Source organism: Struthio camelus, chromosome W (genome assembly GCF_040807025.1).
Source record: "Struthio camelus isolate bStrCam1 chromosome W, bStrCam1.hap1, whole genome shotgun sequence".
Classification (NCBI taxonomy): domain Eukaryota; kingdom Metazoa; phylum Chordata; class Aves; order Struthioniformes; family Struthionidae; genus Struthio; species Struthio camelus.
The window spans coordinates 61053287-61065553 of NC_090981.1; the positions used below are offsets into that span (position 1 = coordinate 61053287).

Here is a 12267-nt window from a genome sequence, read left to right on the forward strand (position 1 = left end):
AGCTGACCCCCCTCCTTGCCTCTCTTTCTTTTCTTTCCAAGAGGGTCTATGATTTCTTTCCCTCCGCCCCAGACAGCCGCCTCCGCCCCCGGCCAGCCGAAAATGAAGTAAAATGAAATGAAATCGAAAGAAAAGAGAGAAAGAGAGAGCCAGAGAGGGAGCGAGAGCCTCCCTTCTTCTCCCGATCTCTCCCGGGAAAGTTCAGGAGGTAACTCACCTTTGTGCATGCCAGTGAACCTGTCCTTCAGCACCGTCAGTTCATAGATCTTCCCGAACTCCTCGAAGAGCGGTTTGAGGTCTTTCTCGTCCAGGTTACGGGGGATCTGCCCAATAAAGAGCTTAATGGCATCGTGGTCCTTCATTGGGATGGTGGATGGGTTTCCGGGACTATGGTTTAATCCGTTCATATGCCCGTTGGTGCTGGGGTTGCTGTGATTGCTACTCAGGCTGGTATTGTCTGGTTGTCCGTTTGCTAACGTGGCCATCTTTATATACATAGAGAAAATCTTCTTTCCTTTTTTTCCCCCTCTTCTTTTCTCTCTCCCTCCCTCTCTCTCTCTCTCTCTCTCTCTCTCCCTCTCCCTCTTTCACACACACACACACACACTCACACACACACACACTCCTCCCTCTCCGTCTCTCTCTCTCTCTGGGTCTGATCTGATTTTTTTTTTACATTGAAGATCTGTGTCCTTTCCGTTTAAACAGGCTGGATCGGTTCAAATTCCCAGCCAGACTAGGGGGTGGGGTGTGAGTGTGTGGATGTGTGTGTGTGTGGGGAAGGGAGGCTGGGGGTGGGGGATTGCTTTTGCCTCTACTCTGGCTAAACCCCCTCCTCCCAACCAACCACCCCCCTGTCTGTCTGCCTGGGAGAAGCTTAATGGTATCTTCCAACACAGCCCCTGGCTATAAATAGCACTAGGCGCATGGCTCTTTGAGAGACAGTCAATTTCTATTGTGCCAAGTGAGCAAAGGGGAACGGTTGCGTTTTTAGGACCAATGATGATGATTTTTTTTTTTCTTTTCTTTTGCAAGCCCTCTGATCAATCGCTGTCGTTATAATTTCAGTGATCATCGGGAAAACTGCCTTTTATTTGAGAGAGGGGGAAAAAAAGGTGTTCTGACTTTTTCCTATTATGATGATGCCTCTTATTTATTATTTACTCTTATTATGATTTCGCAATTGATAATAAAAGCAGTTCAGATACGGACGAATCCTCGGGCTCAGAGGTTGCGTTTGATGTTGTTGTTGTGGTTGTGATGTTACCAGCTCTCTTTACTATATCTGTTCTTGTTGCATCTGAAAAAAATGCATGCTCTTTAAGCTTTTTTCTTTAATTATGCTGCTGCTGATGACATCAAGCTAGGAAAGGCACAAATTGTATTATTGTAGGTCTTTGGAGAGAGAGGAAAAAATCGAGATGGCTATTGTTAATTTTTATGCTGCCGATATTTATTGTACATACAATCAGTGCGGGCGTTATCTCTTATACTAGCTACATGTATGTATGTGTGTATTGGGAAGGGATTGATTAGATAAGATTTCCTTGCCCGACTCTCAAGCCATCAGGATATTCTGTCTCTCTCTGATGGAAACATAAATCGTATTTTGTAGTCATCAGGGATCGGGAGTTGCTTGTCCGAACAATGCTCTCCAGACAAAGTGTACTGTATGGTGGAAATGAAATCAGCTCTCCTTTCATAGCGTCTGGGGTGGGGAGGGCCAGGAGGCTCGGATTAAGGACACAACTCCCCCTTGTCCCCCAAATAATAATAACAGTAATCCGGACAGTAACAAAACAAGGCGCTGCGTGTGCTCAGAGCTATCTCCCCCCCCCCGCCCCGTTTTCCCGTGCAATCTGTGTGGGGATGAAGCTCGCAGAAACACCAGCAGCCGAGCTCCGAGCAGCCTCCAAGTTACCTGGCCCGAACCCCCCCCGCTCCGGCAGACGCGGCCGGGTGCAGCTGCGCGGCTCCGGCACTATCTCCCCCTACCGCGGGGGCACTCGCAGCCCCCCCGGCCCCTGGCGTGGGGCGCCCCCGGGCACAAAGCGGGCTCCGAGCCATTGTTCCCGGAGCTGCCGGCTGCTGCCGCGGCGGAGGGGCCCGGGGAGGGCGGGCTGGGAGCAGGACACCCCCCCCCCCCCCCGGGGCCGCCCGTCCCCCGGGAGCGCCGGGGAGGGCGCCGGTAACACGTGGGACTGTAGACGGAAGGGGCAGCCGTGGAGGAGGGAGGTTATTAGTTTAAATTTGCAACGTTCCCGCACGCTTTATTGACCAGGATATATTTATTTTTATTAAAAAAAAAAAAACAAAAACAAAAACCCAACCCTTTGTAGCAAGGAGCACTTTTCAAATTTATTTGGGTTTCGCTTTAATAATAGAGCAGCGAAACGGCGCCCTGCCTTTCCCCTTCACCCCCGCTCCCCTAAAAATAATAATAATAAAAAACCCCAAAATAACAGCCTGATGCAGGTGACTCAGATATTACCACTACTCCAGCGGCTGCGAGCCTTGCCGTGCCGAAACGAGGCGCCCCCGCAAGGTGCAGAGCGCGGAGGGGCCAGATCTGGGGTGCGGGGGAGCTCCCCGGAGCCGGGCCGGGGCCGGGCCGGGACAGCGGGCGGCGGCTGCCCGCCTCCCTTCGGCGGAGAAAGGCGGCGGCGGCAGCGCGGCCGCGGAGCCGGTTCCCGCAGGCGGCGGCGGGGCAGGGGGACAGCCCCCGGGGGGGGGGGGGGGCGGCCCCGAGGGGTCGGCGAGCAGCGCCGGACCCCGCCGCTCGGGTCCCCTCCACCGCCCCGGGGGCCGGCACCTGGGGGCGCCGCCCGAGCCCAGCCCCAGGCAGCCCCTGGAGCCTCTCGCCGCCTTTTACGGCTCTTTAAATATCTTTCGCCGCTAATGGGGCGGCAGCTGCTGTCAGGCGCCTGATGCCGGGCCGGTGGCAGGCGCAGCGCATTGTCTGCCTCCCGGCCGGGTGTGCTGCTTGTTGGGGCTGACGGCGGGGGAGGGAGGGGGGATCTGCTTGTCTTCCCTTTCTGGCCATTTGGTAACGATATTTAAAGGCTAAGCGTGTGGAGATCTGACAGCCCGGGAGCTGTGGGAAGGTAAAACCCGCAGACAGCCCCTCTCCCAAATTGCCAGCCCTGTGACTCACCTGCTTTCAAATCCTGCCTTGTACCTTGGACTGTGATAACCAAAAAAAAAAAAAAAAAGAATAAAAAAAGACGACAACAACAATAAAACCTGCATGAAACAAAACCTTCCGGCACCCCCTACCCCGAACCAGGCCATTGAAAATCTTAATATCAGCTCCTTCCGAACCTTAAAACCAGCTCTGTGATAGAGCTAGGAAGGTTCACTGAGAGGAGAATTTTTAAAAGAAGGAATATCCTCTACAGCCAAAAGTGAAACAGCATCCGACACTGATCCATCCCAGACACAGCTCTCTTAACACCTTGCCCATGAGCAGGCCACTCTGCCTGCAATCACAGCTTATCCCAAATGAAAATCAATTAAAAGAACAGGGCATCAAAAAGAATTATTTTGTTGCTCAGTAAGGGTGGCCTTTTTATACCTATATATATATATATTTAAAAACTTTGGTCTTATCCATGCCTTGTTTTCACAGAGCCATAAGTATAGTCATTTAGAAATGGATGCCATTCAAGTACAGCCCCCTGATGCACAGGCACAGCTGTGAGGGGTGGCAGGATGAAATAATATGGACACAAATATTGCTACAAGGTCTCTGAGATGAACACAGCTGCTGCTGTGAGTGGAAATAAGCTATACCCTATAAGCACCTTTTTGCATGTATTAAGGGGCTGTGCTGGATTTTAAACAGATATAGGCAAAGGAGGACTAAAATTGTCATCTAGAAACTAGCCTTTGCCAAACCATTCCCAAGTGAGAAATGTTCCCAGTGTAATCACAGTAGGACCAGTCCAGCAATCCATAACCAGGGGAGCCCACAAGAATTTTGCAAGAATAAGGTCTTTTGTAACAGGATCCAGTTTTTCTTGGAGCGTGAAAATCATTTATCCGCTTGGAACAGAGATAAAGGAGTTAAAATAAATATGCCAAGATTATTATTAAAAATGTTCTTCTGTGTATCTGCTTGCAGGAAAATGAACAAACCTTTCCAAACCTGTCTGTAGCCCCATTTAGCTCTTGCTCCTCACTCTGAGTAGTATCTTTTTTGAGGCATACACACACTGTTTTGGGATAGGCTGTCAGCGATTCTAACCTCCTCAGGAGAAACACTACACCAATTCAGCACAGCTGGAAAAATGCCCTGACACTGCTAGGCCATTCACATGAAGAGACTGGTGCAGTGTCGCTGATGTGGCTGGCATATACCAGCCACAGGTATATGCACAACTCATGTGAGAAAGGGTTTGCAGGATCCGGCTTTGGCTTTTAATGTTCCTTTCAAAGAGCTTGATTGATTGCTGTTAATCCTGTGAACAACTCCAGCGTTGTTAACAGGACCGCCCGCATTAGTAAAGGTACTTGCATGCATTAGTATGCTCCTCGTCCCCATGACGTCAGGAATCAGCTTTCCAACTTCCAGGAGGGCTGGATCGGGCCCTTGCTAGCAGTAAGTTTTTAATGAGCGCTGTTAGGTAAGGGGAAGGGGGAAACACATCAGTCCTGAATATCTGCGTTCTCCAGGAAACTAGCAAGTAGAGAAGAAAGGCAGGAATAGGCTGAAAGGTTGCTGGAGGGGGATTCTTCTGCTGAACTTCAAAAGCCTGGACCCGTACATAGCACACGCAGCCATCACCAGCTGAGTAACATCAGATGCATTGCTGAAAAGTTGTGTTCCAAATAAATAGACAAAATATGCATTTTTTTTAAAATCAAGATCCATCCCTCTTTAGACCTGTGTAGCTAAATCAGCTATCTCCAAGCTAAGTAGCTATCTCCATCTGCTTATTTTTTGAGGATTTTCAAATGAAATATCAAACCATTCATAGAAAAGATAAAACATTCTAGTCACAAGTCAAAGGTGAATGTAATCCTCTCAACCATTCTCAATGGGCCAAGTCCTGCAAAGTCTTCTAACTCAAACGGCATTTTTTACTTCAGGTTGTTAGGCTTTCTAGGGAGTGCTGACAGAATCAGATCCTATTAGCTGAGTAATTAGATAAAATATTTTAGAGCTGCATGTGGGCCTCTAATACCTCTAATAAAATGAGAAAAAAAATCACCCACTGAACTTTGGGTGAGAACCCAAGCATTGGGGAATAAACCCAATCCTGAAAAATGTAATCTGCATTGTTGTTAATCAGTCTGCTGTGGTTAGAGGGATTATTCATCTGAGGAAGGCTTACTCATGTGAACATTTGCACAATTGGTCCCTGAATTAATATATGAATCAGTATGGGTGTTCCTTTCTTTTTTTTTTTTTTTTATGCGTTAGTTGGAATCAAGAAGGTTGATTGAGGAGAGAAATGAAAAACTATTTGCATCAAAAGGAGTTTAGTATAGGCTGATAGTCAAAGAAATAGGCAACAGAAGATATCATTATCACAAAAGGGAGCTTTGTTTATCGAGGCCTTTTGTTATTAAAGTAGTATTGGTGAATTTCAGATGATAGAGGGAAGGCTGTGTATGAACTCAGGGTTAATAGACGATAGAAAAATAGAAGACGTTGCGTGCTTGTGTGTTCACATATATGTTTAGACATAGGATTTGTGCAGATACATAAACACATGTCATTAAATTCCACCCAATGGATTCTCCTACTTAAACAGAGACCTCCGGAATATTCCTATTATCCATGCTGTGAACACGGTAAACATATTGCAATAGTGCTTTGAAAAGAATATCAGGCTTATTATCTCCCCATTCCTTTTCTATCATATGTATGTCCCTGTACACAATCAGCAATGGAAGCAGGCAAGCAGGCAAGCTTGTATTGTAGGGACAATAATGCTTCACGTTAATATGGTACTTTTCATCATTGAATCATTGTGCAATCATTAACAAATTAATGCTCACAGCGCCCCTGTGAGGAAGGGAGATTTTAGTTTACTAGGATCTGGTAGAATCACCAATTATAAAGGGTGCCTGAGACTTCCTATAATAAAATCCTTTTCAGCTTTGATAAGCTGTACAGATTTTGGCTGAAATTCTCTAAGTTGGATGCCTGTGTTATGCTCAAGTTCTTTAACTATTTCTGGAAAATTTCAGCCATAGCTGTATGTCCTTTCCTGAGAACAACCCAGAGGAGAAGTGGGCTGGTTTGAACCGCGTCAAATGAGATGCTTTGTAAAGCTCTCCTGTCCCCATGCTTTACAGCATAATACTAGCAGCTGACAGGAGGTGAAGCTCTTTCTCAAGTCTTTTTGCTATCTCTGGGAAAATCTGCCCCAAAGTGGCCAATTAAAAGCCTTGGGAAAATGGCAGTTCTCACACGTTCACTGGGAATGCAGATTTCCAAAGCCAGATTCCCCAGTGACTCTGCTCTCACCAGGTACACGCCAGCAGAGAGAAGAGTTATTCCTGTCATTGCAGCACTGGCCTGGGACAGACCAAGAATGACTGAGGCCTGGATACCTGAGAGAAAAGCAGGGAGCTGGTCTTTTCTGTGCTTTCAGGAACTGTCAAGCAGGTCCAAGAATGAGACTGGAGTAGAAAATGAAAAGCGACAGCTGTGGGGATTCGGGGAAGCTGGAAAGAGAAAGAAGGTCAGAGTACGCTGGAAAGGGGTTGAAGATAGGTATGGATAGGGAACAGAGACTGGCATTCAGGCTCAGGGGTAGTATCTATACCAGCAAATTAACCAGGTCCAGAGTTTTGGGTAAAGAACAGTGCTGACTACCCGATCTTAGCAGGTTCTTGGCATAGTTTTGGTCCATGCAAACTATCAGTCTCCCAGACACCCTCTGGGTGCAATTTAGAGGTCATCCCAGGCCAATAGGGTATTCCCAATAGGCAATATGGACAAGGCCAGCCTGTTCTCAGGAAAAAGAGAGTTTAGCCATATGGGCATGCTGTGCCATGTCATTTGGCCCCAGGGTTAAAAAATTCCCTGATTATTCATTTGCATTGACACATTTAGCCATGGAGAGATTGGGAGGGAAGGCTGTGCTGAGATATGTCAGTCTGCTTCTCAGCAGGAGAAAAGTAGGAAAGCAGTGTAAAATGGGAGGGGAGATATCTAACGGAGAGCTGGCTGTGGTAGAATAACAGAGGCCAGGGAGAAATTATTGTAAGGGATACAATGCAGAAAAATATCAGAGAAGAAACTATGGAAAACATATGGGGCTGAGAGCTTGTGAGGATGAAAAACTCAGGGACTGGGCAGAGGAAAGCTCAGGCAAGACAAAAAGACAGATTGAGAGAAGTCCAAGGAAGGAAGTCAGATACAGGACTGGGACAGGGAGGAAGAGTGCAGAATGAGGAAGGGATGTGTCTGAGATAGGGATGAATTAGAAGCACAAGACCTCCTGCCTCGAGGAGAACATTTGTCCAGCAAAGCCCGCTCTCCTGTGTGCTTGAAATGTGAGGCAGAATCACCTCATTGGCCGCAGCCAACAAATGGCTATACACATGCCATCCTTTCTATGAGTGATCATGTAATTAAAGCCTGAATTAGGATGCATCTATATGACAAAGGCAAATTCAGATTGTACACACAACCTCCATTCTGGGGTTTCTTGATATGTAAGTGCTTGTCTTTGCAATCAGAATAATTTTCTTCTAATTAGGACTTATGTGTATGGTTTTTTTCTGTGCGGCCATCTATGAGTCCGTATACGTGTGTTCATAGTTATCTTTTTTATTCAGATGATGAGCATGAAATAGAAAGCTGCAAGGAGAAAAAGTTTCACTGTTTTGGGCTTTGTTATTTTTGTTGTTCTGTTCAGCTTGGGATTTTGGCATTTTAACTTAATTTAGGTTAAAGATGGATTTAAATCATGAGTGTTGTCATCTCATAACTGTAGTTACAGCCAGTGCATATTCCTGAAAATCAGGCCTACGTCTGCAAAGGACTTTAAGCAGCTAATTTGTATTTAGGCCCCTTGCTACACACTGAACTTTATAGACAACGAAGCATGCAGATTAGGTGTGTGATGCTAACATCCAAAATCTGTGGCCACTTTTGAAGCGATAGTTTACAGCCTCAAGGGAAACAACAGCAAAGTCAGTGATAAGATCCAGAATGTCCTGATATCCTGTGGCATATTTTAGTTCCGAAGCTATGCCGAGTCTCACTTTGAACAACGTATGTTGTAGGCACAGTCTCAATATTGGATTTGCTTGCATGAATGAATACTTGTTTTACAAAACCCATTCTTGCTCCTATTTTATTCTCAAAGTAGCCGGAGGGAATGTCAGTCAGGGTCCAGCATCAACACTGCCAACTTCGTGTAGCCTCATTCTAATGCAGATGCATGGCAGATGACCGCGTGTCGACAGTGCGTGTGTGTGTGCGCGTGTATGTGTGCATGTGTGGACATGCACGTATGGAAATACTACAGACAGAGAAGAAGGGGATACTATAGCCAAGTATGCAAAAATGCTCACCAGCTTTTTGTTAGCATTTCACGGTATCCTTAAAGAAAATAATTTTTTTCTTATTCTATATTACTTCTCTTAATCTCTCTTCTTCTCTTTTTCTCTGTCTATGGGTATATCTACCTATCAATCAGTATCTGCTGTCTGATATGCAATATCTCTACCTGTGTTATTTGTTAGTTGTGTTGCAAATATTCTCCCTTTCCTTAATTGTCAATTTTCTAAATCAACCCTAGAATTTATGATGTAATAAACTTTAGATCTGATCCTGTACCTTTTTAATTTCTGTTCCTTATAACTCTTGTCCTTTTCTGTCCAGAATGGTAAATTTCCAATACTTTTGGCTGTCTTGTAATGGCCAGACATGCAGATGGAGCCTCTAAAGGAAATAACCAAGGGTATACAAACTGTCCAAGGTTTCAACAGGAAAGGTAGAGACTACTGATGATTCTAGTTTACTGTTTAGCCTACATGATTTTAACAAGCTTATGGAATGAAAACAGGAGATTGTCTAGCTGCTGTGTGTGCACAAGCATGAATTCACTAAAAGAGGGTAGGGTCTTGATCACTTTAAAATGTCTTTTCCAGCTGGGAGTTGTTTTCATCTCAGACATCCTTCCAGCATCTCAGGGAAACTGTACATTGCATGTACCTCCCCAGGATCTTCTTAAAGCAATAGATGTAGTGTAAGTGATGGCATGATACGAAGAGTCAGACTCTGTTTGTCCAGTTGACTGTAAAAGGAGGGTGAACAGATCTTTTCCTGTATTTCCAGGTCCAGCTCTGATTGGTTGTGCTAGGCCTTGGATCAGCACTGCAATTAGAACAGAGATTTGTCCATTCTTTGTGCTTTACGCATTTATCCATTTAATTTTGGAGCCCCAGTTATACCTGTAGTTAATGCTGGAAGATAGGTGGTATCGCAAGGGCCATTTGTTCCCATCAAACCTCTAGCTGAAGAAGAAATGCTAGATTTGAAATCAGAAAGCAGAGGTGCCAGTCTCTCTAGGATGCAGCAGGTGAGACAAAATACTTAGAGAGGAGTGAAAGAGGATCTGGAGAAGGGGGAGAATGAGAAATCGAGAGGAAATATGGAAGAGGAGAAAACTGATTCACAAAGAAGGCAGTTGGGGGGAAAACAGCTACAGTTTCCTGGAAAAACTGAAAACGTCTTGGTAAGGAAATGGTCTAGGATAGGAAGTCCGGAGGTGTCAGAGAAGAACTGGGGCGGGGGCAAGAAGGCTGAGGCCTTTCTGAGGAAGATCTTAACAGACATTTAAGGCACTTAGATTCACAGGGTTAGGATGGGGAGTCATCAGAGATTAGATCAATTGGAAGCGTAAAAGCATAAAATGAAAGAGGTCAAGCTTGAGAATTAGCCAAAAAGATGTGGGCTTTTCCAGTGTCCATAGTGGAATAAGAGGTCTCTGACCCATGTCATATCTCCAGTGTTATCAGATTCAGGTAGGAGACTGGCAAAATGTTCTAGCTCCATCTAGAGCAGTTTCTCATGGAGGCTGGAAGCCTTCTCTTGCTCTCTGCTGCAGTCTGAAATGTTGTGACAGGAAGTAATGCAATGAGTCTGAAGATGTCATGACCCATGTGAATTTATGCACATCATAGAAAAACAAAAACAAAAAAACAAAAGCAAACATGAAGATGAACAGAGAGATTTGCACAAACATTTGCATACATCTATTAACATTTTAATAGTCAAATAATGCAATGAAGAATGAAAAGGCTGGTACTTGAAAGTTAGGAAATGCTAATATTATGTTGCATGTACAGGCAGCTTTCAGCCTTTTTCTGTGAAAATATGAGGCAATGAGGCACAGAGTTTAAACTTTCTCCCACCGGACTAAGCAGAAGATCTCCTATAGATCTAAATAGAAAGTCCTCTCAAACCCATGGAAAAAGTCCAATGACTTGCTCATATCTAAAAGGGGATCAGTTAAGAAATAGAATCAAAACTGGGGGCGCCTGTCCCGTAGCTTTGCTTCCATTCATTGGCTCATGTTGTACTTCTGCTGATGTATGGCCAGGTGCTCTTCTTAGGAGAGTATCTGAGAGAGAACTCTGCTCCCTTGAAGAGCCAGAATCAGTTCGGGGATTAGGTAGATTATGGGTCTAATATCTGTGAAAAACTTCAGGTAATGAGATTACTCCCCTGCACAGATCAACATATTCAGTATCTTTGGGATCCAGCTTGTTATAGAAAAAATAGTCCTGGAAAAGAGATGTGCACACCAAAGAGATCTTCTTTCCATCCACACACTCCTACTCCTGTGTGCCTCAGGTCCAAGTAAGCTTAGTCTGACCTACGTTTGATCTAGCCAAGCTGTAAGAGCTTGTGAGCTTGCTTTTCTTCCCTAGTCATCTCCAGAGGTCAAACTAAGGCTTTCACTGTTCGCCCCTAAGTTTCCATTATAGACAGTGGGCTGATCTGGGTTTGAGAACACATAGGAATCTGTGCTTAGCTGAAGATAGGGATGAAATTTTTGGTGCCCGTATTCTGCAGGGAATTTGCTTCCCAAGGGAACATGTGATGCTGTCCAAGGGCCATCAGTTTCCAGTTTCTTTGCATCTCCTGAGCTTTACAGAAACGTTAGATCAGGGTACACAGCCCAGCCCAGGAAACCTCAGCTTTTTCATCTGAAGGGAAAAACTCTTTAAAGCAAATGTGAGTTTTATCTCCATTGACTGGTGTAAAGTATCTTTGCCTATATTAGCTAAGGATCTACTCCTTCATACCAAACAATTGAATAAGAAACCATACTGCTGTTCAGTTCCTTTATTCTATTTTTTATTAAAATAAGAAATGTGTGAAGTGGAAATATCTGCCTAAACACACAAGACCCAAAGCCACCAAAGCCCCCAGCATGCACCTCTGTTTGAAAACACTGAAATTCATCTGAAATATTTATAAGCATTGAAAGTTTCCAGGAATTCTTTATTATCTCTCCCTGAGATTTAAAATGTAAAAATATATATTTTTAAAGAACTCTTCCAGCTGTCATATCCCCTTTCCCTCCTTTCAAAGCACTTGACTTGGTAAGCAGTAGATTTTATACTAAATTATCCCACGTTATGACATCTCATTGATTTTGCTATTCCTGCAATAGAGCATATCGAAGCTTTGAAAATCAGAAGTCAATAAAGTCAGGTGGGCTGGGGAGGGCAATGTGCTTTCTGAAGAATCAGGTCATCAGCTGAACAGTCTCAGCATACTCCCTAATATTGACCTTAACATTCTGGAACATTTTTTGCCACAGCTAGCTTTTGACTGCTTTTAATTTCTAGGTGATATTAGTAGGGTAATATTTTTCTTTTCCTTAAGCCTGTGTAAACTGGAAGACACTCTGTTATCAATAGATTTACTTGCAAGTAGGGGCCAGGCTGAGCAGTATTAATTCCTAAACTTAACTGAGTCCAGGAGAGCTTGTGAACCTCAAACTGTTTCCACGTACCTGAGCTCTTACCAAGGTCAGATTCAGGACTGGATCAAAATTCCTGTGTCACAATTTCCAGGGGAAAAGGTGAGACTCGTAGTCTGGATGGGAACCATTGTGAACTTTGTTTAGATCCCTCTGGTTTGGGCAATCAGGGGATTCGAGCAACGATGATGTGACAAAAATGTTTATTTGCTGGTCAGTTTGGACGCAGTCCTGATATACGTTGGCCTACCCTGAACCCTAAAGCACTCAGTAGACTTCCCAAGGTTTCCAACATTTGCATTGT

General features: G+C 44.7%; 1 protein-coding gene across 10 annotated transcripts in view; it reads right to left on the minus strand.

Annotated features, from left to right (window-relative positions):
• LOC104138512 (CUGBP Elav-like family member 4) overlaps window positions 1–823 on the minus strand; it is a 721557-nt gene extending 720734 nt beyond the window's left edge. For 3 of the 10 annotated variants that reach the window (XM_068925637.1, XM_068925635.1, XM_068925634.1), the window contains exon 1: window positions 218–822. In XM_068925637.1, the coding sequence (XP_068781738.1) occupies window positions 218–497 (280 nt within the window). In that variant the 5' untranslated portion in view covers window positions 498–822. Of the gene's footprint in view, window positions 1–217 lie in introns of all 10 variants that reach the window. The other 7 variants (XR_011137468.1, XM_009666153.2, XM_068925636.1 and 4 more) reach the window with 4 other exon arrangements.
• Between the last annotated feature and the right edge of the window lie 11444 nt (window positions 824–12267).